Below are 24,787 nucleotides of genomic sequence, written 5' to 3' on the forward strand. Positions count from 1 at the left end.
GTAGAATGAGGGGGACATAGGGCAGTGTGAACTAAGCTTGGAGGTGTTTCTTGCCAGTCCTGCACACTAGTCCTGAGGCATGCTTATTTTACCAGGTCAGAATTATGTTTGACCATAGTAGTGGTTTGTTTGATAAGCACCTTTTTGGTGTTCCAATTTATTTAACATGACTTGTTGAAAGTTGATTCTCAATTCCCAGTTTTTCTTTGCTTCAATTATTTGAGTTTCATCAGTGAACACTATATAGTTGCTAGGTCACCTTCAGCTGCTGATTGATTGACAAAAATGCTAGGTATGCCTGTATGCTCAGGAGAACCGTGCATAAAAAGGCAAACGGCTATATTCAAGGTTATAAGCCATCTGTATTATCAAGCCACAAAGCTGTGTAAAGCAGACAGTAATGTCTTTCTCCACAACGTTGAGAGTGAGGAGGAATCTGTCCGTGGTGGAGGTTGATGATCCATCTTTTAGTGTATTAAGTTACATGTCTGGTAACTGGAATAGCAGTTGTTTGACCTGAAGTGTAAAAGCAGGATGGTTTCCATGCTCTTAGTTTTACTTATGTTTCATATTGATCAGGGTTAAGCAACAAGAATCAGACATGAATGTTGATAACAGTAAGCTTGTACATAAACGCTATACAATCTAAATATTTTTTCCTCGTTTTCAAAAACATTGAAATCATGTTTTGTGTATTACTCATTTTGATTGTTTGTCATTTCCATCGTGCTTTGTTCCCTGTGCTTGGATTGTTGTATATTTTACTCGTTTCTTTTACCCTAAATGTTTTGGAATAAAAAAATAAAATGATTAATGCATTGCATAGTGCCCTTTATTTCACATGTAGCCTATTCGACACCATAATTACGTTTTATCATTTTGTGGTAAAGATAATAGCCGAATCCCCCTTCCACATAGGAGTTGTTTGACGCGGGTGCATAAAACTAAAGATGGTAACTTTTTGACACAAGCATGTTTTTTCCATGAGGATGAACATGGGTTAATTGCCACATTGAGGTTAAAATAGCACTTTTCTCCCTTAAATATCGGTATCCATCTAATGGGTCATGATAGGTGGAGACGAGATTTTGAGTCTGCCCTACTCCGCGCAACTGCGCCCTCCCTCACGCACACTAGATACACCATAGAGATGCATACATAAGAGTAGGCGCTCTTCTCATGAACATGATACTGAGCAACGCTCTCACCTATGTAGCAAAGTAGCTGTGCTTAGCAAACGGATTGTAACACTGATGCGGATTTTTACTTGTTTCAGACGCGTCTTTTTTCTGAATTGAGTGGCCTGAGCAGAATGGTGTCCCTCGTGAATTACGCGTGTATTTTCTTGCCTCTTGTTCTCCATCTGAGTAAGTGTTCACTTAGAAATCTTTTTTTTTCTATAGAAATAACAGTAATGTTTAATTTGTTCGTACTATGTGGTGGTTCTTGGGTGGGATTTATTAAATGCACCTCTAAATTATAGGGGAACGAGTCGCGTTAAAGTGGACACCAGAAAATAGTTTATCGGTGCCTAGGTACAAAATTCGTGAGTTCAAAATGTTTTATTATATAAATGTTTGAATGGATAATTAAGAGTTGCTGACGTAAAACTAGGTTACAGATTAAAATGAGTTAAATGATTGCAAAGAGATGAGGCAAGTAAACAATTGACAATCTTTTTTAGTCGTTTTACCATATTTGGTCGTATTGTATAGTTTGTGTATAGAAGGTCCTTTTATATAGTATTATATTAGTCGTCTACCATTGTTATTGATTTGAATTCACATGCGCTTTGTTCTTGGGTAGCCTATTACACTACATTCCCAAGCGCAGTCGAAGCGTCAGCGTGTGTGGCGTCAGTGAATACAAAATCTAGAAGAACAAATTTGCACTGTCTAGTTATTATAATAGCCTACGCATTATATTGTCTGCATTCTGAAATAGTTGTATGCTCTCTCGGGACAACTGAATCCGTCACCTCGATTCCCTCAGTTTATTCTTCACAAAGGAGGGGCTGATGTAATAGCCTACTATCCATTGGGGAATTGAATGCGAAAAGAATAATGAATGAATCGCATTTGCCTTCCCCTGATAGACTGCATAAAGTAGCACAGGTATCTCATCTGAACCTGTGTGGCTCACAAGCTGAATAGTCCTCCTTTCGGGACAGTGCGGATCATAGCCATCCCTCAACCTTAACTTATTTTCGTGTGAAACCTATTGGTAAAAAAAAACAAAGCACACACACCACACAACCTTTGGAAGGATTATCCCAAGAGGTTATCATGTTATGTTACTTTTCCCTGGCGCTCAGTATTGGCAGCCTTCATTCTGCATAATATTAGAGAGAAAATATGATCTGTCCCGTGAGTAGTCGACCTTCATAGTCATACAGCGTCGAATGTGTATCGCCCTGCATACTATAGGCCAGGTATGACTAGATTCAGGCGCAGGACACATTTTAGTTGAGTGGATGGTCAGGGGTCCAGAACACAAGAAGCCTAAACAGATGTGATCATATACAAACGTAAGCAAGGTTTGAAATCATTTTTTGTCAAATAATATATCTGTTGGGGCTTTTTATGGTCACTTTTCCAGTCTACAAATTAATTGTAATGATGTCTCTCTATTATGCATGGGAATACTTTCGAACAGATTTGGGGAACCCTGCTATAGGCTATGTTAGACCAGCCATTGAGAGAAAAATGTTTGATTTAACTGGATTCTCTCTCAATTTATGCCTCTGTGGTTTGAGAGTGTTCTAAAGGCATTTTACTGCAGTACACAAGCATATGAAGCAGACATTACTTCCTCATTAAATCAGGTTCATGCTCTCTAGTAGAATTGCATCCACTTTCCTCTCTCTTCGTGACTATTCATTACTGATCTTCATTTCCCCATGATAATTCATGGTTCACACCCATATCACACATTCTCACACCAACCATGTCCTCTTCATTTTTATTCAGCCTTTGCATATAATATCTATCAGATCACCAGTCTGGTACATCTACCATCCCCCGTCCTCGCTGTACTTCAATGGATAATCTGCAACTTTGTAGTCATCTCATCAACACACCTCACAATTAAGGCAATATAAAGTGCCTCTCCTGAATCCTTTGTTTGTAAATGAAGCTTCTGATTCGGTTGCTGAAGAGTTTAGTAATTAAGGAGCATACGGGGAGGCATGGAGAGGAATTTAATTTCTCCACCTGAATTGTGCATATGATTAATCAGACACAGCCCCTCTAAGCTTTCAACTTCACATCAGCCCTATCCCAATAATTACCTCCTCCCCTCACCCTCGCCCTGTCTCCTCTCTTCAGCACAGACTTAGGAATGGCGTGGAGTCCCTAAACAAACGCTGTGAAATGAAACCGCAGCCATGCATGACGCCCCATGACACTCCACCCTCAGCCAAGGCTGAGAATTAATATTCATAGGTAGACCGACTTTTATACTTCTGTTTTAAGGAGTTACAGGATCTTGTTTCCTCTAGCACTAATGAATCGTGTGTGATTCAGCTGTGACTTTGTGTCAGTGACTTGATGTGTTGTGTGCTTGGATGGCTATTGAGGAAGAAGAGAAGTCCATTGGCTCCCAATGTGCCCAAGGTTGCTGCAACTTATGTCCCTGGTGCTTTGTTCTGTGTAGGCAGCAGATGCTCTCATAGGCGGGGGGGTTGCGTACCGTAACTCTGAGGTATGGGCATAGATAGTCAGGTATCTCTTCCCATCTGTTTTCATAACAATGCTATACATTTGGCTGAGATTAACAGTTATAGGGTAGCTTCAGAGGTCAGATCATAGAGAAGAGAACAAGGAGTAAAGGCAGAGCAAAGGTCAGATAGAGTGTGTGCAGTGGACACTAGGGCTGGACAGTGATGTAATCGTCCCCCTGTTCCCATCTGTTGTTGAGTGGAGTGAGCATGGAGCTTCAGCTCTGTTGAAGCCTGTGCTAACCCTGATAAGTTACAACTGGAAACTCAGGTGTTCTAGTCAATAAAAACAAATTAACTCCCAGAGAGGGTCAGTGCGCTTGTGTCCATTACAATGAGCCTCTCACTTACTCTCCATATGAGGGGGAGAGGGATCAATGTGCACAGGAAGCTCATTTATTAGTCAGATGGAGAATGGCCTACCATGGTCCTGGACCAGTACTAAGAACACAGAGAGAAAAGTAGTCATAGAATGAACAGCATGGGGAAAGGCTCTTATCGGAGTGTCAGATTGTTCTGTCACTGTCTCACTGAGTGCTTTGCTTTGTGTCAAAACTGCCATTCTGTCAACATGTGCTTAACTTCCAGGAAGTCAGTTCATTTTTACTCTAAATATCTGCATGAAGACTCCATCTGCAAATAGCATTTTTATTGAAATGTATTAGATTTCCCTATACAATCTTCGGCAGTTCAAGACTACTCTAAACAGCGAGAGTTAGACGTGTAAACACAACAGAACCCTGTGCTTCATGAACACAGCACAGGGAGAAAGGAGATGGAAACTGTTGCAGGGATTCCCTGCCCCATAGAACTGGGCTGGCATAATCAGCCAGGTTGTTGGCACCTCTGTGTGCCTTGGAGCCTCCACTTGTCATAGTGCCTCTGAGCTGGGCTGGCTAGCCTGGTACACGGTGGTCGGGAGGCCTTGGCAAACTCAGCCAGAACTTTCAGTCTTAGGGGCACTAGACATGTTAGCTGCTCAGGTGAAGTTCATTAAATGCATAGATCTGAGTGTTCTCCCTCACTTTTCTTTATCGCTTTACACAACAGTCACTAAGTAAACAGTTTTTCAATATTCATCTTTAATTCAAGCTCCGTTGTGAGTTCTCTTAACAAGCTTTTAAGTTAAATAATGTAAAGATGAGGTCAGCTGGCTAACTCCATGTATAATCAACTCATCACTCTTGTTCAGAGATAATCTCTTTGGCCCCTTCAGTTGTCTCAGTTTCAACAGTATGGGATACAGGAAACAAGGAATGCTGGCAGTGTACTCACAGAGGATATGTAACTGTTTGTAACCATTTCTTTAGCCATGTGGATCAAAGCAATGTGCCTGCAGCCTTTGATTCCAGCCAGGTCACCCTTGATACAAGTCATTATTCGTCATCCACCCATGTCTGAGGATGTTGGAAGACGATGTGGTAACCATCCACTAGGGGCAACAGTGAGCGCTGTTACCTTCGAGTAGGAATTTGCCTCTGATTCCAAGTTTGAATCCAGCAATATTATTTTTTAGATTTTTGTTTTAAGCCTATCCCAAACCTTAACTCTTAATGCCTAAACTTAACCTTAAACACTTCAAAATTTGACGTTTGCAACAACTTCGAAATTTAATGTTTGAGAAACCAGTGGTGGAAAGTACTTAAGTAAAAATACTTTAAAGTACTACTTAAGTCGTTTTTTGGGTATCTGTACTTTACTTTACTACTTATATTATTGGAAACATTTACTTCACCACATTCCTAAAGAAATTAATGTACCTTTTTCTCCTTAAATTTTCCCTGACACCTAAAAGTACTAGTTACATTTTGAATGCATCGCAGGACAGGAAAATTGTCTAATTCACACACTTATCAAGAGATAATTCCTGGTCATCCCTAATGCCTCTGATTTGGCAGACTCACTAAACACAAATGCTTAGTTTGTAAATGATGTCTGAGTGTTGGAGTGTGCCCCCGGCTATACGTAAATAAAAAAAAATAAAAAAAATCATGCTGTCTGGTTTGCTTAATATAAGTAATTTTAAATGATTTATACTTTTGATACTTAAGTATATTTTAGCGATTACATTTACTTTTGATACTTAAGTAAATTTTAAACCAAATACTTTTAGACTTTTACTCAAGTAGTATTTGACTGGGTGACTTTCACTTTTGCTTGAGTCATTTTCTATTAAGGTATCTTTACTTTTACTCAAGTATAACAATTGGGTACTTTTTCCACCACTGTGAGAAACATGGATGAACGTCTAATTCTGACGTGAGACTGTGAGAGCTAGTTGAAGCTTCATGGGTTTTTTCTTTTTGTGGATCCATCCACTCATGTTCTTGTTTCCAATATTTATCTTAGGTAATCTTTTACAGTAAGTTGCTCTTACCTGTGTACTTACCTCCTGGCCCCCTTGGGTGAATAGGGAGTCCACCATGGAACTCTCTTATCTGTGTAGTAACACTGCATGTAACAACACTAATATTAAAATGTTGTTACAGTACTTTAGCAATTGCAAAACAATATATTTGAGAGCAGATTTGTAATTACAGAAATAGAATAGGTACTTTTAATATGCCCACACTACCGTTCAAAAGTTTGGGGTCACTTAGAAATGTCCATGTTTTTGAAAGAAAAGCACATTTTTTTGTCCATTAAAATGACATCAAATTGATCAGAAATACAGTGTAGACATTGTTAATGTTGTAAATGAAACTACAGATTTTTTATGGAATATCTACATATGCGTACAGAGGCCCATTATCAGCAACCATCACTCCTGTGCTCCAATGCATATTGTGTTAGCTAATCCAAGTTTATCATTTTAAAAGGCTATTTGATCATTAGAAAACTCTTTTGCAATTATGTTAGCACAGCTGAAAACTGTTGTCCTGATTAAAGAAGCAATAAAACTGGCCTTTTTTTAGACTAGTTGAGTATCTGGAGCATCAGCATTTGTGGGTTTGATTACTGGCTCAAAATGGCCAGAAACAAAGACCTTTCTTCGGAAACTCATCAGTCTATTCTTGTTCTGAGAAATGAAGGCTATTCCATGTGAGAAATTGCTAAGAAACTGAAGATCTCGTACAACACTGTGTACTATTCCCTTTACAGAACAGCGCAAACTGGCAAACTGTCTCTAACCAGAATAGAAAGAGGAATGGGAGGCCCCGGTGCACAACTGAGCAAGAGGACAAGTCTAGTTTGAGAAACAGATGCCTCACAAGTTCTCAACTGGCAGCTTCATTAAATAGTACCCGTAAAACACCAGTCTCAATGTCAACAGTGAAGAGGCGACTCCGGGATGCTGGCCTTCTATGCAGAGTTGCAAAGAAAAAGCCATATCTCAGACTGGCCAATAAAATATAAAAGATTAAGATGGGCAAAACAGAAACTAGACAGAGGAAGATTAGAAAAAAAGTGTTATGGAGAGATGAATCTAAGTTTGAGGTGTTCGGATCAAAAAGAAGAACATTCGTGAAATGCAGAAAAATGAAAAGAAGCTGGAGGAGTGCTTGATGCCATCTGTCAAGCATGGTGGAGGCAATGTGATGGTCTGGGGGTGCTTTGGTGGTGGTAAAGTGGGAGATTTATACAGGGTAAAAGGGATCTTGAAGAAGGAAGGCTATCACTCCATTTTGAAACGCTATGCCATACTCTGTGGACGGCGCTTAATTGGAGCCAATTCACTCCTACGACAGGACAATGACCGAAAGCACAGCTCCAAACTATGCAAGAACTTTTTAGGGAAGAAGCAATCAGCTGGTATTCGTGTATAATGGAGTGGCCAACACAGTCACCGGATCTCAACCCTATTGAGCTGTTGTGGGAGCAGCTTTACCGTATGGTACGTAAGAAGTGCCCATCAAGCCAATCCAACTTGTGGGAGGTGCTTCAGGAATTGACAACTAGAATGCCAAAGGTCTGCAAGGCTGTAATTGCTGCAAATGGAGGATTCTTTGATGAAAGCAAAGTTTAAAGGACAAAATTATCATTTAAATAAAAAATCATTATTTATAACCTTGTCAACGTCTTGACAATATTTCTTATTCATTTTGCAGCTCATTTCATGTATGTTTTCATGGAAAACAAGGACATTCTGAAGTGACCCCATACTTTTGAACGGTAGTGTAGGTATAAGAGCAACTTATGTCTTCTTCATACAGTTTTAATTGGTGCACCTGTCCCATAAGTAATCTGGATTATTCCGTTGTGCCCCAACCATAAGATATGACCTAGGTGAACACATACATTACACACACATGTATTATGCAGTTTAAGTGATCCATGGTAAGGATGGTAGGTGATTGTAATGAGAGACTAGGAAACCATTCAGTATAAGTGCATTGACAACGAAAGCACTTTGGAAATCCCTTGTCAGTTATTATGTAATATATTTTGTGTACAATCACACAATGTTAAAGCATCTGCTTACAGTATCTGCTTAACTCTGTATGATTACTATCTTACATAATGTTTTCATATAAATTACAATTATTATTTTTGGAGGAGGATATTTGCATATTCTGCAGTTGTAAAAATGTAAAATCTGGCCAATTATTTCTAGATTTGAAAGAACAGACCAAAAATACTAAATTAGCATGATCTTTCAGAGATACTTGGAAAAATATTGGGTTCTTCATGTTTTTTAATGCTGCATCCCAAGTTAAAATGCAGCTACGTGCTGCAGTCCTGAAGGATTTAAGCAGTTTCACCACTTTTCCATCTGGCTTTTTTGTGTTAAGTCACACACAGAATTCCTGGTTATATCTCATCATGATGTCTTTAAATTCCTTAAATGTATCTAACATTGATTAAATGTATTTAATATAAATAATGGCCCATTAGATCTGATGTTAAAGCATGAAGCAGTTGGCCTGATGAATCATCCTGAATTTCATTCCATTGCTCAGTTTTACGGAGGATAGTATGGGACATATCACACTTTTAAAGTCCCATACTGAGTGTAGAATGTGTCCCATTTAGCCAACTTACATCCCACCCCTTCAACCACACACAAGATCCAGAAATAAACAGAGATAGCTTTTAATTACTCATGATTTCTCCGTAGGGATGAAACTCTTCTATTGCAACATATTTATCGTTATGCAGAGGACCAACCAACATTTCTTCCTGATGCATAATTTGCCTGATACAAATTATGGGGCTGTGGAAGGAATAATGCTGAATTGAGGTAGCCTGACTGTTTCTGCACTGATTCTGCACTCAACAACACTACATCATGGTCAAAGTAGACAGATATAACTTTACCTCTGATGGTTGAGTGCCTAAGGGCTTTTTTTAGTAATGTCCCAATGATGTTATAGGAATGTTCTCAGGTTGGTGGGTCAGGGCTCAGCTGTGTGATGATATATTAATGTTACAATTATTTGACTAACTTTCAGAAAAAGTAGATATTGGTGTTTGTAGAGCAGAAGGTGTAACAGGGAAAGGAAAAGGGAGGGCTTGGAGGAAAGGAGAGCAAATCATGAGTTAACTTTATCCTTCAAACTGTTTTCTTTTAGGGCACATGCCCTTATGTAACCTAATGGATCAAGTTGAAATGAAGTGCAAGAGATGCATACTCACCAAAGTCCAATGTTATCAATTTGTGTCAAGCCAGAAGGCGGTTACTACACAAGTTTCCATTATTAACACCTTTTCTATCACAGATAGAAATCATCTTTAACTTCAACACTTATTTTGAGTCTAGTTTTGCTCTTACATAGGGCTTCACGTACTCTCTATTTTACTGTTATGAATCTGACCATGTACTGTATGACATCTGTTAGTTTGATACAGCTCTGTGGTCTAACAACTTCAATTATGACACATTGTATGACAGATGGGATTCTCGTGCCTCTTCCACAGCCTATTTTCGGACCTTTTTGTGTGTAGCTGAGTAGTTTTTCTTTTTGTCAGACTGAATTATTGAGCCCTTATATCTTAACCGTCTCACGTTGGACACCACACTGATCGTATTCAAAAGGCAGTCCCATCTCATTGGCTTCTATGTCTTCTTCTTGTCTGTTTTAGTGAGGGTTATTAGAGCAGCTATGTCTCATCTGCCTGTTATCAAAGGTAGCGCTCAGCTCAGCGCTCAGACTCTGCTGAGGGGAAGGGACGGGAGAAGAGGGGGATACAGCGAGCCACAGCTCCCTCCACCCTCCACAGGCAACAACACTCCCATGGGGCATGGACTTGGATGAGATATAGAGTGAGTGTGTGTGGTGTTTCTGTGTGTCCATGTGTTGTGTTCATTTTCTTAATGTGTGTGTGTGTGTCTGTGTTTATTAAACAGCGTGCTAAAGAAGGAATATGAAAGAAGCTTGCACATTAAAGATCTCTCTTCGTCAGTGCCCTTCAAGCAATGTGTGTATCCTTTTAGCTCTTCTGAGCCAAAGAAATAGTTACTTGGCAAGTCTTTTTTTCCTACAGATTTATCAGATCTTTAGAGAGAGAGGGAAAGAAGGAAAGAGAGAGAGAGAGAGAAGGAAAGAGAGAGAGAGAGAGAAGGAAAGAGAGGGAAAGGCAGGAAGAGCGTTCAAGAGACAGAAAGGCTTAAGGAGCTGGACTGGATTTGACGTCTGAGAAGGCTTTTTCCTTACATTGATGTGAAAGGATGCTCTCTGAGTAAAGCCTATTTCTTATACTCTCTCTTCCTCCCTCCCTCTCTCTCTCCCTTTCACTCTCTATCTGTACTAACCAACAGGCAGGTAATTTGCCTCATGCAGTCTTCCTATGTCTGCATTTTGTCCAATTATTTTCATACACCTACAGGACAACTTGCACAGCAGTAGCGCTGGTGGTCCTAATGAACATGATTGTCGGCAGTAGCAGCACTAATCCACTCATTTCAGTGTGACCTGCTTGGCTTCAACCCTCATTAGAACATATTACAGTTGAACCAAGACTACACCAAGTTGCTCCACCTCTCCTTTCTCAAAATGCTTCAGAATAGACAAATTATGTTACCAAACCTTTGTCTTCCTGGAGCACAGTGGTATTTATGTAATCTCTCTCTCCACATTTCCGTCTCGCTCCTTTCTGCATCACTATTGTCCTTTATGGGAAAATGTATTTTCTGTGGATGTAGGATTTTATTATTTTCCCTCCTCTCCCCTGTGATGGGAACTGAGGTCCAAATGGAAAGATTTGAGAGGTTAATCATTAATTTGGAAACGGGAGTTAGTCCGGTTGAGCTAATTATCAGGGGTTGTTTTTTATGCCGATCTTATGCATAGCCTACTCTCCCTCTCTCGCTCTCTTCGTCTTTCTCACACTCTTTCTTATTGTGCCCAGCATGGAGGTTGCAGTGGGAATTCAGTCCCTCTATACCTCTCGCACGCAATGCTGTCACTCGCAGGTTCATTAGCCTGGCTGTTGCCCTTAATGATGGAGTTACCATAGTGCCATAGTAAACCTCCCCAGCCTTGCACCTACTCAGTCTCAGAGAGTGCAACAGCAGTTACCTGGTCAGACAAAAATCTTTGGCTTTGCTGCTCAGACAGTGACATGCTGAATATTTGCTCAGACAACAAACACTGAGCTACTACTAATCAGAGACACAATGGAGTCTATTTAGACAGTGCGCCACAGACCTCTGAGCGCCACCCACAGATGAAGAATGAGGACTTCTGTTCAAATTCCTGTCCTTGTGAGGGTGGTACTAATGATGTGGTGGATATATCAGTCTAATAACTTGGCTAATGGTTCCTGTCTCTAGAGCACCTTGTATTGGATGGAGTTGTCTTCCCAGTGGATGTGTGTGGAGCCGACGTTAGAAGACACCCGGGCCAGTGTAATGTACATCTCACTCTGAATTAAATAGTCAGGTCTGTAATTATTGGCACCCTCAATAAAGATTCGTAAAAAATAATGTATAAAATAAATAATACAAATACTGAGCTATTTTATATGCTCCAAAAATTGAGATTGGAGAACACGTTGCGAGGGTTCTTACACTATTTCTCCATTCATAATGTTTCCAGATCCTTGATGTCCTTCGTCTGCTCTTATGGACTGCCCTGTTTAATTCAAAACACAGGTTTTCAATGGGGTTCATTTAGTGGTCAATTAACCATTTCTTTGTGGATTTTGATGTGTGCTTGGGCTTATTGTCTTGCTGGAAGATCCACTTGTGGCCAAGTGTCAGTTTCCTGGCAGAGGCAACCAGGTTTTTGTCTAAAATATCCTGGTACTTGATCAAGTTCAGGATGCCGTTGACCTTAACAAAGGCCACAGGACCAGTGGAAGCAAAATAGCCCAATATGAATGGTCTAAGATCCCTCCTAATATGTTCTCCAATCTCATGAAACATTTTAGAAAAAGGTTAAAAGCACATACCTTTAAATTTGGTAGGCCATACCCTATCCCTTGCCCACATTACAACAAACATGGCGTCAAAGCCGCTTCTCGCAACAGCCTTGAACACTTCCCTCGAATACAGCATCGAGTACATCACTGCAACACTAACGTAGCAGGTGTAAAAGAAACGGCTGAAACTAGATCCCCCTACATACTGGTCTTGGCGATAAGAAAACAACCCTTCTGTTCAACCAATCCAGTAAATGTGGAGGAGGAGTTAGCAATATGGAGCGTTGCCTTGTTAACGTCCAAAAGCGGAAGTCGCTTCACAGGCTCTTTCCATTTCCCCTGAATACCGGAACATCCAGTTGTTGGGGACTTGGCAGAGGCTACTTCAACACAAATCATTGTTTTCGAGGGCTGTCGTTTACTTGAGTAAGCAGCGTGGTGAAGTATTCACAGAAAAATAAACAAAAGTAAGCTGACCAAAAGTTCGACAAACTTTCGTGAGAGGGAATATGCACTGTTCCCTGTACTCTGGGTGGAACAGATACTGCTACTGGAGAGTTCCACCTTTGATATTTATTTACATGCTCACCTTGTCTCATACCAGCTAGGTGCCACGGGCTACACACTGATACTAGATTATACTTTTGATTGGTATCTAATTAGTTTTAGTTTCATAATGACAATTACTTAAGAATGATGTAAGTTCCAGTCGTAATGTCAGTGTTACTACACAGGTATAAGAACAACTTATTGTTAAGGGTTACTACACTGATTCTCCTGTATACAATGTCACTGGCAGAGCAAGAGCCCTAACAGATTAACAAAAAAGTCTGTGGAGAGTATTTATTTTTAACTACAGTTGAAGTTGGAAGTTTGCATACACTTAGGTTGGAGTCATTAAAACTCATTTCTCAACCACTCCACAAATACATTTCTTGATAACAAACTGATAACAAACTATAGTTTTGGCAAGTCGGTTAGGACATCTACTTTGTGCATGACACAAGTCATTTTTCCAATAATTCTTTACAGACAGATTATTTCACTGTATCACAATTCCAGTGGGTCAGACGTTTACATGCACTAAGTTGACTGTGCTTTTAAACAACTTGGAAAATTCCAGAAAATTATGTCATGGTTTTAGAAGCTTCTGATTGAAGCCTAATTAACATCATTTGATTTAATTGGAGGTCTACCTGTGGATGTATTTCAAGGCCTACCTTCAAACTCAGTGCCTCTTTGCTTGACATCATGGGAAAATCAAATAGAAATCAGCCAAGACCTCAGAATATTTTTTATAGACCTCCACAAGTCTGGTTCATCCTTGGGAGCAATTTTCAAACACCTGAAGGTACCACGTTCATCTGTACAAACAATAGTATAGATAGCACAGTGTCCAAGGACAGGCCGGAAGTATATAGAATGGTGTCGTCTGCGTAGAGGTGGATCAGGGAATCGGCCGCAGCAAGAGCAACATCATTGATATATACAGAGAAAAGAGTCGGCCCGAGAATTGAACCCTGTGGCACCCCCATAGAGACTGCCAGAGGACCGGACAGCATGCCCTCCGATTTGACACACTGAACTCTGTCTGCAAAGTAGTTGGTGAACCAGGCACGGCAGTCATCAGAAAAAACGAGGCTACTGAGTCTGCCGATAAGAATATGGTGATTGACAGAGTCGAAAGCCTTGGCCAGGTCGATGAAGACGGCTGCACAGTACTGTCTTTTATCAATGGCGGTTATGATATCGTTTAGTACCTTGAGCGTGGCTGAGGTGCACCTGTGACCGGCTTGGAAACCAGATTGCACAGCGGAGAAGGTACGGTGGGATTTGTTGTTAATGCAGACAGAGAAGAGCTCCAACTTCTTAATCATAGCCTCAATTTTGTCCCACACATTGAATATAGTTGTGGAGAGTCCCTGTAATCCTAGATTCAGATCATTCAGGTGAGAAAAAACATCGCCCAGACTGGCCAGTCGTGTGAGAAACTCGTCATCATGCAAGCGGTCAGACAAGTGAAAATGATGGTCAGTAAAGAAAACTTTAAGCTCGTCTCTCAATTTAAAAAAAACATGTCAATACTTAGCCCCTAGATAACCAGCGCACTTCTGTATGTTGTAAAAGCGTTACATGGTCGCTGCCCATATCATTGCATAATGCAGAAAATACACGAGAATTCAGGGGCCTTGCTTTAACATTTTCACTGTAGTGGCTAAAACGTCTTTCAAGCTGTCAGGCATTCCCTTGGCAGCAATAGCCTCTCGGTGGATGCTGCAGTGTACCCAAGTAGCGTCGGGAGCAACTGCTTGCACGAACGTTACCACTTCACTATGTCTCCCTGTCATGGCTTTTGCGCCATCAGTACAGATAACAACACATCTTGACCACCAAAGTCCATTTGATGTCACAAAGCTTTCCAGTACTTTAAAAATATCCTCTCCTGTTGTCCTGGTTTCCAGTGGTTTGCAGAAGAGGATGTCTTCCTTAATTGACCCCCCATAAACATAACGGACATATACCAGGAGCTGTACCAGGCTCGCCACGTCTGTTGACTCCAGCTGTAACGCATAGAATTTACTGGATTCTATGCAAAGCAGTAATTGTTTCAAAACATCTCCTGCCATGTCACTGATGCATCGTGAAACGGTGTTGTTTGATTGAGACATTGTCTGTATAGTTTTTTTTGCCTTTTCCCCCAGCATTGTCACAGCCATATCTGCAGCAGCAGGAAGAATTAAGTCCTCCACAATAGTATGGGGATTGCCTGTCCAAGCCATTCGGTAGCTCACCATATAAGACGCTTCTAGCCCCTTCTTATTAATGGTATCTGTTGCATTTATACATGTTACAACTCTTAAGTCGTCTTAATTAAACCATCTAATGTGATTGGATGTTAATTATTTGACTAGGCTACCTGTATTTGACATTGCGTTGTTATTTCGCTGAACACTAGATGGTTTAACTTTATTTTTGGCAGTGAAACAAGGCTACTCAGGAGAGAAAGAAACCTCACCCAAATGTATAGCCGCGTTGGAAAATATAAATGGACTGTTTGAAAATGTGAAATAAAAATCTAGCACATTTTTATTTGGCGTATGCCCGACGGCTGGGGTACCTAGTCTAGACCCAACAGACCCACTGTTGGGGTACCGACGGCTGGGGTACCTAGTCTAGACCCACTTATTACAGGGCACTGTTTATTTTTCTCTTGCCTATTCTGTTTTTATGCTTCCAGAGGTTAATAATATATGGAGGGATGCAGAATGGACCTTTATAAATACAACTTTATTCTGTTTTTCATGTGTGTATTTCCTCCAAACTTCAAAACATCTCCTGCTACATTGATGTTTTAAGGGAGCACATGTTAGACACCATATACAAAACATTATGTTGGTACAGTATAGTTCAACTCATTATGCTGTTCAACTCATTATGTGTTTCCTGAAAGTCTTACAAACTCCCCCGTGACCATAAGCTCTCTCATTTGGGTAGTGACCAGCAATTATGTGAGGATTATCAGGAGCAGTAATACGAATAAGCAGCAGTGTTTTAAGCAGCTCTGACTGGTGAGTCTTTTGCTGAATCCTTCCAACTGCTCCCCTTGATCTCTGTGCTCCACTCTCATAGCATGCAGCTACAACGACTGGGGAAGGCCATCATTGTAAATAACAATTTGTTCTTAACTGACTTGCCTAGTTAAATAACGGTAAAAGAAGAAGAAGCGATTTACCCTGGTTTACAGGCCAGTTCATTACTGAGGCTTCAAGTGGAAGAGGGAGGTCAATAAAATGAAGCAAAGGCTCCACTGTGGTAGTTCTCATGTGCAGTAGCACTGTGAGTCAAAGAAACTCCAGTAACAAGCCTGCTGGAACATTGCTGTAATGACAGGAAAACAAAATGATACAATGCCTTTGGCATCCAGTTGTCTGTACTGTACGTAGTGCTAGAGATAGTATGGCTGTGATGCCTGACATATAGAACTTATAGGAACTTTTCCCTCTATCCTTTTAATATCGATATCTGCACTTTAACTCTGTTTTTTTCTCATGATGCCAATAGTCTTGAAAGAAAAGATCTGCACAGAAAAATCACTAGATTCCTAACCTTCAACGAACACGTAGCTAGATGTGCACATCTTCATCAATCTTTATTGATGGAGAGGGGGGAGTTTGGTAAATGATCAATGCAAAACCAGTGTGATGAAAATACACCAGAATGGATAGAAAAGTAATGTAATGTTCTTTTAGGCTGAAACAACTACATCAGTTAAGTCTGTGGTTTCTTCATCAGTCATGTCTGTCTGACTTGAGACTTCCTGCTTTTTTATAGGAATGCTCTGTGGATTCCCCCAGGCTCTGTCATGCTATCAAATATTTACATTTAGGCTCAAAAGCGGCCTACAGTATCTGCTGCCCTGTATAGGATGCATATTGAACCAGACCTGGCTGGGACACGGGATGGTGCTGGGATATAGCATGATGCTGGAGTTCAATTAAGACACATTTCTATTGGGGAAAGTAGCAACGTGCTTATATGAGGAACCACGGGGCTGGACAACTGTGGTGTTTTTCCGACCAACATAGACTTTGTTTTAACTTTCTCAATAGACAGTGCATTTGTTAATTTCCTCTTCCCTCTAGTTCTTTATACTGTCCCTATCTCTTTTGGCTCAATTTAATTTGAACCATTATTTTACCAGGTTAGTTGACTGAGAACATGTTCTCATTTACAGCAACACCCTGGGGAATAGTTACAGGGGAGAGGAGGGGGATGAATGAGCCAATTGTAAGCTGGGGATGATTAGGTGACGGTATGAGGGACAGCTTGGGAATTTAGCCAGGACACCAGGGTTAACACCCCTACTCTTACGATAAGTGCCATGGGATCTTTAAAGACCTCAGAGATACAGGACACCCATTTAACGTCCCATCCGAAAGACAGCACCCTACACAGGGCAGTGTCCCCAATCACTGCCCTGGGGCATTGGGATATTTTTTTAGACCAGAGGAAAGAGTGCCTCCTACTGGCCCTCCAACAGCATCTGGTCTCCCATCCAGGGACTGACCAGGACCAACACTGCTTAGCTTCAGAAGCAAGCCAGCAGTGGGATGAAATCATTTGTCTATCTCTCTGCTCTCTCTCAGTCTTCATAAAATTCTGATGAGGATGAGTGAAACCAATAATCTTTAGACCCCCACTGCCAAACATTGCCCGAAATCAAAAGGAAAAAAAGGAGGCTGGAAAAGTCATAATTATTAAATATTAATGATGTTCTTCCCAGGGGACCAGAAGAGAATTCTGGGCCTGTGTCCACAAAGCCTCTCAGAGTAGGAGTGCTGATCTAAGATCAGTTTAACCTTTTAGATCATAACAAATAAGATTATATAGACAGGTTGGGACTTGATCCTAGATCAGCACTCCTACTCTGAGACGCTTTGTGGATACAGGCCCCGGTGATCTGCTGTCTAACCCAATTACCATCGTCAGTTTTACCTTACTTAGTCCCGTTAGCTTCTTTGAGGGTTCGCCTTTAAATGGTTGGATTACAGTGGGAGGGAGTAGCATGGGAGGAGAGAGGGGATGGAGAGATAGAGGTCTGTAAAGGAGCAGTTTGGGGTTATTGAGTGGGTTCATGACTCACTTAAAACATATATATATTCACAGGGCTTATAGGCACGAGTTGTTTCATATTAAAATGATTCATATGTAGCCTAAATGCAATATTGAAATTAAGTTGTATCTGGGTCACTCACACTACAGCCTGTACCCCTCTGACATGCTTCAGGGCCACTTTCCTTCCAAACTTATTTTTCACACATGGACTTTCTGGAGTGTACACCTTCAAGGTTGGTTGTTGGCACAGTGCATCATGCTGTTCAGATTCAATTAGTTTGGATTGTGTAAAACCATGCTGATTTCAAGGACTTAAGTACTCTATCTGAAATAGGCTGACAAAGGAACATAACCATGTCTCTCAATGCCAGGAGAGCTGAAGATGTACAGCTATATATACACTATATATTCAAAAGTATGTGGACACCCCTTCAAATTATTGGATTCGGCTATTTCAGCCACACCTGTTGCTGACAGATGTATAAATCGAGCACACAGCCATGCAATTTCCATAGACAAGCATTGGTGATAGAATGGCCTCACTGAAGAGCTCAGTGACTTCCAATGTGGCAACTAGTCAGTTTGTCTAATTTCTGCCCTGCTATAGCTGCCCCGGTCAACTGTAAGTGCTAAAATTGTGTAGTGGAAACGTCTTGGAGCAACAACGGCTCAGCCGTGAAGTGGTAGGCCACAAGCTCACAGAACGGGACAACCGAGTGCTGACGTGCGTAGCGTGTAAAAATCATCTGTCTTCGTTTGCAACACACTACCGAGTTCCAAACTGCCTCTGGAAGCAACGTAAGCACAATAACTGTTCGTCGGGAGCTTAATGAAAGTGGTTTCCATGGCCTAGCAGCAACACACAAGCCTAAGATCACCATGCCCCATGCCAAGCGTCAGCTAGAGTGGGGTAAAGCAAGACTGGACTCTGGAGCAGTGGAAACGTCTTCTCTGGAGTGATGAATCACGCTTTACCATCTGGCAATCCGATGGAGGAATCTGGGTTTGGCAGATGTCAGGAGAACGCTACCTGCCCCAATGCATAGTGCTAACTGTAAAGTCTGGTGAAGGAGGAATAATGGTCTGGGGCTATTTTTCATGGTTCGGGGTAGGCCCCTTAGTTCCACTGAGGGAAAATCTTAACACTACAACATAAAATTATATTTTAGACAGTTCTGTGTTTCCAACTTTGTCGCAAGTTTTTGGGAAGGCCCTTCCCTGTTTCAGCATATCAATGCCCATGTGAACAAAGCGAGGTCCATACAGAAATGGTTTGCGAGATCGGTGTGGACAATTTGACTGACCTGCACAGAGCCCTGACCTTAACCCCATCGAACACCTTTGGGATGAACTGCGAGTCAGGCCTCATCGCCCAACATCAGTTCCTGACCTCACTAATACTCTTGTGGTTGAATGGAAGCAAGTCCCCGCAATGTTCCAACATCTAGTGGAAAGCCTTCCCAGAAGAGTGGAGACATATAGCAGCAAAGGGGGACCAACTCCATATTAATGCCCATGATTTTGTAATGAAATGTTCGACGAGCAGGTGTCCACATACTTTTGTTCATGTAGTATACATATGGAGGATCCAGCTATAGAGGATCCAAGGTTTGTCAAGCCTTGTACAAGACAGAGCTTTGTTGCCACTTGTTTAAAGTAACCAAAGACGTTTACAAAAAACACTCAGAAGTCCTGTGCTTGGCAATATTGAACTCTCCGGATGCTCATTTCTCCCCAATGTGAGCCAGGGATACAGAGAGTGCTGATGGTATACTGTATGTCTCTGTGTCTCCGTCCAGTCGTCGGCCCCTGTCCCAGCTCTGCTGCCTCCACCAGGAGGTGTCACTCCATCTATAAGGGCTTCGCTCAGTGTTTGATGGCTCTGGGAGACAGCCTGACTGACAGTGCCCAGAAAGATGAGGACACACAGGAGATACACACCATCTGCAAGTAAGCACCCCCCCACACACACACACATTATAGCCCTACAGTCACTGACAGATGAACCAAGACCAATGATTATGAACTTACAGTAGATACAAATCCCCTCATCTATATGTTATTTATAGACACACACACACACTCTGAAAAGAGAAATTGACATAACACTGTGACCTATAATTGAGTTACCATTGGACGATGGGCTTCACCAGATCTTTACCTCTATTTCAATATCTCCATCGCTTTCTCTTTCTTCTCCATGGTTATACCCCAGCTCTCTCTCTCTTCTCCATGGTTATACCCCAGCTCTCTCTCTTCTCCATGGTTATACCCCAGCTCTCTCTCTTCTCCATGGTTATACCCCAGCTCTCTCTCTTCTCCATGGTTATACCCCAGCTCTCTCTCTCTTCTCCATGGTTATACCCCAGCTCTCTCTCTCTCTCCATGGTTATACCCCAGCTCTCTCTCTCTTCTCCATGGTTATACCCCAGCTCTCTCTCTCTTCTCCATGGTTATACCCCAGCTCTCTCTCTCTTCTCCATGGTTATACCCCAGCTCTCTCTCTCTTCTCCATGGTTATACCCCAGCTCTCTCTCTTCTCCATGGTTATACCCCAGCTCTCTCTCTCTTCTCCATGGTTATACCCCAGCTCTCTCTAACATCCTGACAGCACTTCCCATTTGCTTGAGGCATATTGGAGTGCCTAATTAAATATTGAGGGTCTCTCTTTATCCATCTCTGTCTTCCATTCTATTTATACATGCGTCTGTAATCCATCTTAACATTATGTCAAGGAATTTTTTATAAAATCGAAACTCATTTACTTAATTTCTACATATTAAAACACTCTAAAATTCAATTTGGGGAACATCAAAAACAAGCTAAATTTGACTCCAGACATGATCAACTTGTTGCTGTAGCTTCATTCTCCTCAGTCAATTAGGGACTTAACATTCTACAAACACATTAGCTGCTACGCACTAGTTCAGCACCGGGGTTACACTCTAGTTCACTTTCATATCAAGTCAAACAGCAGTTACCTAGCCAAAGTACAGCCATCTTTACCTCAGCACTGTTTCGAGAAAATGTCGCGCTGTTCCCTACAGTTGCATCGACAAGCGCTCCATAAAGCCAGCCAGCCATAAACAGCCTTCCCTCCAGCTCCCAGGCGTCCGCATGGTCCTAAAGTCCTAAGGGTTCTAAACTGCATTTGCCTTTTAATCTGGATTTGAATAATTGTAGTAGCCATTTTAAATTGTTGTTGTTGAGCTAGGGTATGACCCCCCTGAAAGATGCATCACCCCATCAAGAACAACCCATTCCCAAAAAACATTGCATCAATGTAGGAAGGTCCTGTCGGGAGTTGTTGTTCACTATTGAGGTGCTGGAGACACACATGTTGTCTTCAGGTATATATAGTGGTCATTACAATTATGTTATTATTTTGGTCACATTCCTTAAGGTACCAATTAAGGTACTAATCCTGCCATTCAGTAAACTTACATACGTCTGCACACACGCACAATTCCACGCATTCACACACACACACGCACGGACACACGGACACACGGACACACGGACACACGGACACACACACACACACACACACACACACACACACACACACACACACACACACACACACACACACACACACACACACACACACACACACACACACACACACACTCACTCTTCCTAGGAATGTGGTCAAATCTGTTAGGGAAAGGCAGTTAGTAGAGAGGCAATATTTTCCCTACTGGATAAAAGTCTCAGATTTGCATCTAGGCCAAGGCTGCACCACTGTCAGTATTCTCTATGGAATGCTAGGAGAGTTTACCTTGAGTATAGAATAAAAATTAAGGAAAATCTGATGTTACTAGGTACAGGTAATGTCCTTGTTTCCTGGGCCGTGAGCTTGGTTTGTTTATGCATTAGCATGCAGTGTATGTTTCAGATCAAGTGTTTAATCTAACACCTCAGCAATCCTTTATTATTTTAATCAGAAAATAGACTGCAGGCAGATATTGCTAACAAGCTGCCCTTCACCTGCTGTTACTCTGCTGTTTTCTACTGCACATGTGACTCTGGGACTTTGCAAGGCTGCATTTTGCTTCCTCTTTGTTTCACCCATTCCCCTCAAGGTCTCCTGTGTACGATAAACAGATGCCCTAAAGCCCTCAACAGATGTGCTGTTTAAGGGTTGAGTTAAGACCATGGGCCCATATCCAAATACAGTGCAAGTTTAGCCTTTCTGCACTTGTACACAGGGAATGTGAATATAAGATGATTATGAGTGGTGTTTTTCCAACTCTTGTTCCAACTCTTCCTGTCCACACACAATACCCCATAATGACAAAGAAAAAGCAGGTTTTTAGAAATGAGAAAAAACAGAAATATCACATTTACATAAGTATTCAGACCCTTTATTCAGTACCTTGTTGAAGCACCTTTGGCAGCGATTACAGCCTCGAGGCCCTTGGGTGTACAAGCTTGGCACACCTGTATTTGGGGAGTTTCTCCCATTCTTCTCTGCATATCCTCTCATGTTCTGTCAGGTTGGATGGGGAGCAATGCTGCACAGCTATTTTCAGGTTTCTTCACAGATGTTCGATCAGGTTCAAGTCCAGGCTCTGCCTGGGCACTCAAGGACATTCAGAGACTTGTCCCGAAGCCACTCCTGTGTTGTCTTGGCTGTGTGCTTAGGGTCGTTGTCCATTTGGAAGGTGAACCTTCACCCCAGTCTGAGGTCCTGAGTGCACTGGAGCAGGTTTTCATCAAGGATCTTTCTGTACTTTGCTTCGTTCATCTTTCCCTCGATCCTGACTAGTCTCTCAGTCCCTGCCGATGAAAAACATCCCCACAGCATGATGCTGCCACCACCATGTTTCACCATAGGGATGGTGCCAGGTTTCTTCTAGAAGTGACACTTGGCATTCAGGCCAAAGAGTTCAATCTTGGTTTCACTAGACCAGAGAATCTTGTTCCTCACAGTCTGCAAGTCTTTAGGTGCCTTTTGGCAATCTCCAAGAGTGCTGTCATGTGCCTTTTACTGAGGAGTGGCTTCCATCTGGCCACTCTACCATAAAGGCCTGATTGGTGGAGCGCTGTAGAGATGGTTGTCCTTCTGGAAGGTTCTCCCATCTCCACAGAGGAACTGTGCCTCGACACAATACTCTCAGAGCTCTACGGACAATTCCATCGATCTCAGGGCTTGGTTTTTGCTCTGACATGCACTGTAAACTGTGGGACCTTGTATAGACAGGTGTGCACCTTCCAAATCATGTCCAATCAATTGAATTTACCACAGGTGGACTCAATCCGGGCGCCAAAGACATGGATGTCGATTAAGGCAGCCCCCCGCACCTCTCTGATTCAGAGGGATTGGGTTAAATGCAGAAGACGCATTTCAGTTGAAGGCATTCAGTTGTACAACTGACTAGGTATACCCCTTTCTCTTTCCCTAATCAAGTTGTAAAACATCTCAAGGATGATCAATGGAAACAGGATGCACCTGAGCTCAATTTCGAGTCTCATAGCAAAGGGTCTGAATACTTATGTAAATAAGGTATTGATGTTTGTTTAGTTTTTTTGATGAGGAAAATTGTTTATTTAATACATTTTAGAATAAGGCTGTAAAAAAGTCAATGGGTCTGGATAATTTCCGAAGGCACTGTATGTGACCATCTCTGTTCCACCCCCTACAGGTCCTGGGATGAGTTTCATGACTGTGCAAACGTGGCGATGGCCTGGTGTCCGGATGAGGCTTCTGCTGTCTGGGAGTCTTTGCGACAGGAGTCCAAGAAGATGCAGTTTTCTGGAAACCTGTATTACATGTGCTCCAGTCGTGACCAACCAGCTGCCAACGCTGATGCCCTGAGCCCATCCAACCAGGAAGAGATTAGCCAGGAGTCTCTTAAAGCACACGCCCACTGTCCAGGTCCTGCCTCCTTCTTTTTGCTCCCCTCATGTCTGTCTTTTCTGCTGCTGTTGCCTAGCCTATAGACATGACCAGAGTGAAGGGCAGGGAGGAACTCATAGAGGTCATGTACAAACAGACAGTATCAATAAGTCACTCATATTTTTTTCTGTACTAAAAAGGAGTTGCATATATTTCTAGCTGCACGTTCAGATTGGCAGCTCCTCATCTGTGTAGTGTATTCATTTCATACACACATATCATCTCTATGGATAACTTTATATGTTTGTACAATACTACTGTCCTCAGATTTTTTATTCATAGATTTTAGATGTGTATTACAATTGGTTTTTGTTGCAAAACGCTACATACAGTGCCTTGCAAAAGTATTCACCCCCTTGGCATTTTGTAGCATTACAACCTGTAATTTAAATAGATTTTTATTTGGATTTCATGTAATGGACATACACAACATAGTCCAAATTGGTGAAGTGAAATGAAAACATAACTTGTTTCAAAATATTTAAAAAAATTACAATGGAAAAGTGGTGCTTGCATGTGTATTCACCCCCTTTGCTATGAAGCTCTTAAATAAGATCTGGTGCAACCAATTACCTTCAGAAGTTACATAATTTGTTAAATAAAGTGCACCTGTGTGCAATCTAAGTGTCACATGATCTGTCACATGATCTCAGTGTATATATACACCTGTTCTGAAAGGCTCCAGAGTCTGCAACACCACTAAGCAAGGGGCACCACCAAGCAAGCGGCACCATGAAGACCAAGGAGCTCTCCAAACAGGTCAGGGACAAAGTTGTGGAGAAGTACAGATCATGGTTGGGTTATAAAAAAAATATCTTAAACTTTGAACATCCCATGGAGCACCATTAAATCCATTATAAGAAAATGGAAAGAATATGGCACCACAACAAACCTGCCAGGAGAGGGCCGCCCACCAAAACTCATGGACCAGGCAAGGAGGGCATTAATCAGAGAGGCAAGAAAGAGACCAAAGATAATACTGAAGGAGTTGCAAAGCTCCACAGAGGCGATTGGAGTGTCTGTCCATAGGACCACTTTAAGCCGTACACTCCACAGCGCTGGGCTTTACGGAAGAGTGGCCAGAAAAAAAGCCATTGCTTAAAAAATAAAATAAACATGTTTGTTGTTTGCCAAAAGGCATGTGGGAGACTCCCCGAACATATGGAAGAAGGTACTCTGGTTAGATGAGACTAAAATGGAGCTTTCTGGCCATCAAGGAAAACACTATGTCTGGCGCAAACTAACTT

The 24,787-nt window shown here is 41.7% G+C and overlaps 1 protein-coding gene across 1 annotated transcript; it reads left to right on the forward strand.

Moving 5' to 3' along the window:
- The first annotated feature begins 1,148 nt into the window (after positions 1–1,148).
- LOC112219108 (neuritin-like) lies at positions 1,149–23,929 on the forward strand. The gene is made up of 3 exons (XM_024380322.2): positions 1,149–1,367; positions 19,438–19,588; positions 23,287–23,929. Exons 1-3 carry the CDS (start codon positions 1,313–1,315, stop codon positions 23,582–23,584), a joined length of 504 nt encoding a protein of 167 aa, XP_024236090.1. The 5' UTR covers positions 1,149–1,312; the 3' UTR covers positions 23,585–23,929.
- Positions 23,930–24,787: the final 858 nt, after the last annotated feature.

The sequence above is a fragment of the Oncorhynchus tshawytscha genome, linkage group LG19 (assembly GCF_018296145.1).
Source record: "Oncorhynchus tshawytscha isolate Ot180627B linkage group LG19, Otsh_v2.0, whole genome shotgun sequence".
Lineage (NCBI taxonomy): Eukaryota > Metazoa > Chordata > Actinopteri > Salmoniformes > Salmonidae > Oncorhynchus > Oncorhynchus tshawytscha.

What these genes read in the sequence shown, in the direction of transcription:
- LOC112219108 (XM_024380322.2), top strand. Translation starts at nt 1,313, where the DNA reads ATGGTGTCCCTCGTGAATTACGCGTGTATTTTCTTGCCTCTTGTTCTC. An exon ending in GCCTCTTGTTCTCCATCTGA is followed by an intron (nt 1,368 to 19,437) that starts GTAAGTGTTCAC and finishes GTCTCCGTCCAG; the next exon opens with TCGTCGGCCCCTGTCCCAGC. An exon ending in GAGATACACACCATCTGCAA is followed by an intron (nt 19,589 to 23,286) that starts GTAAGCACCCCC and finishes CACCCCCTACAG; the next exon opens with GTCCTGGGATGAGTTTCATG.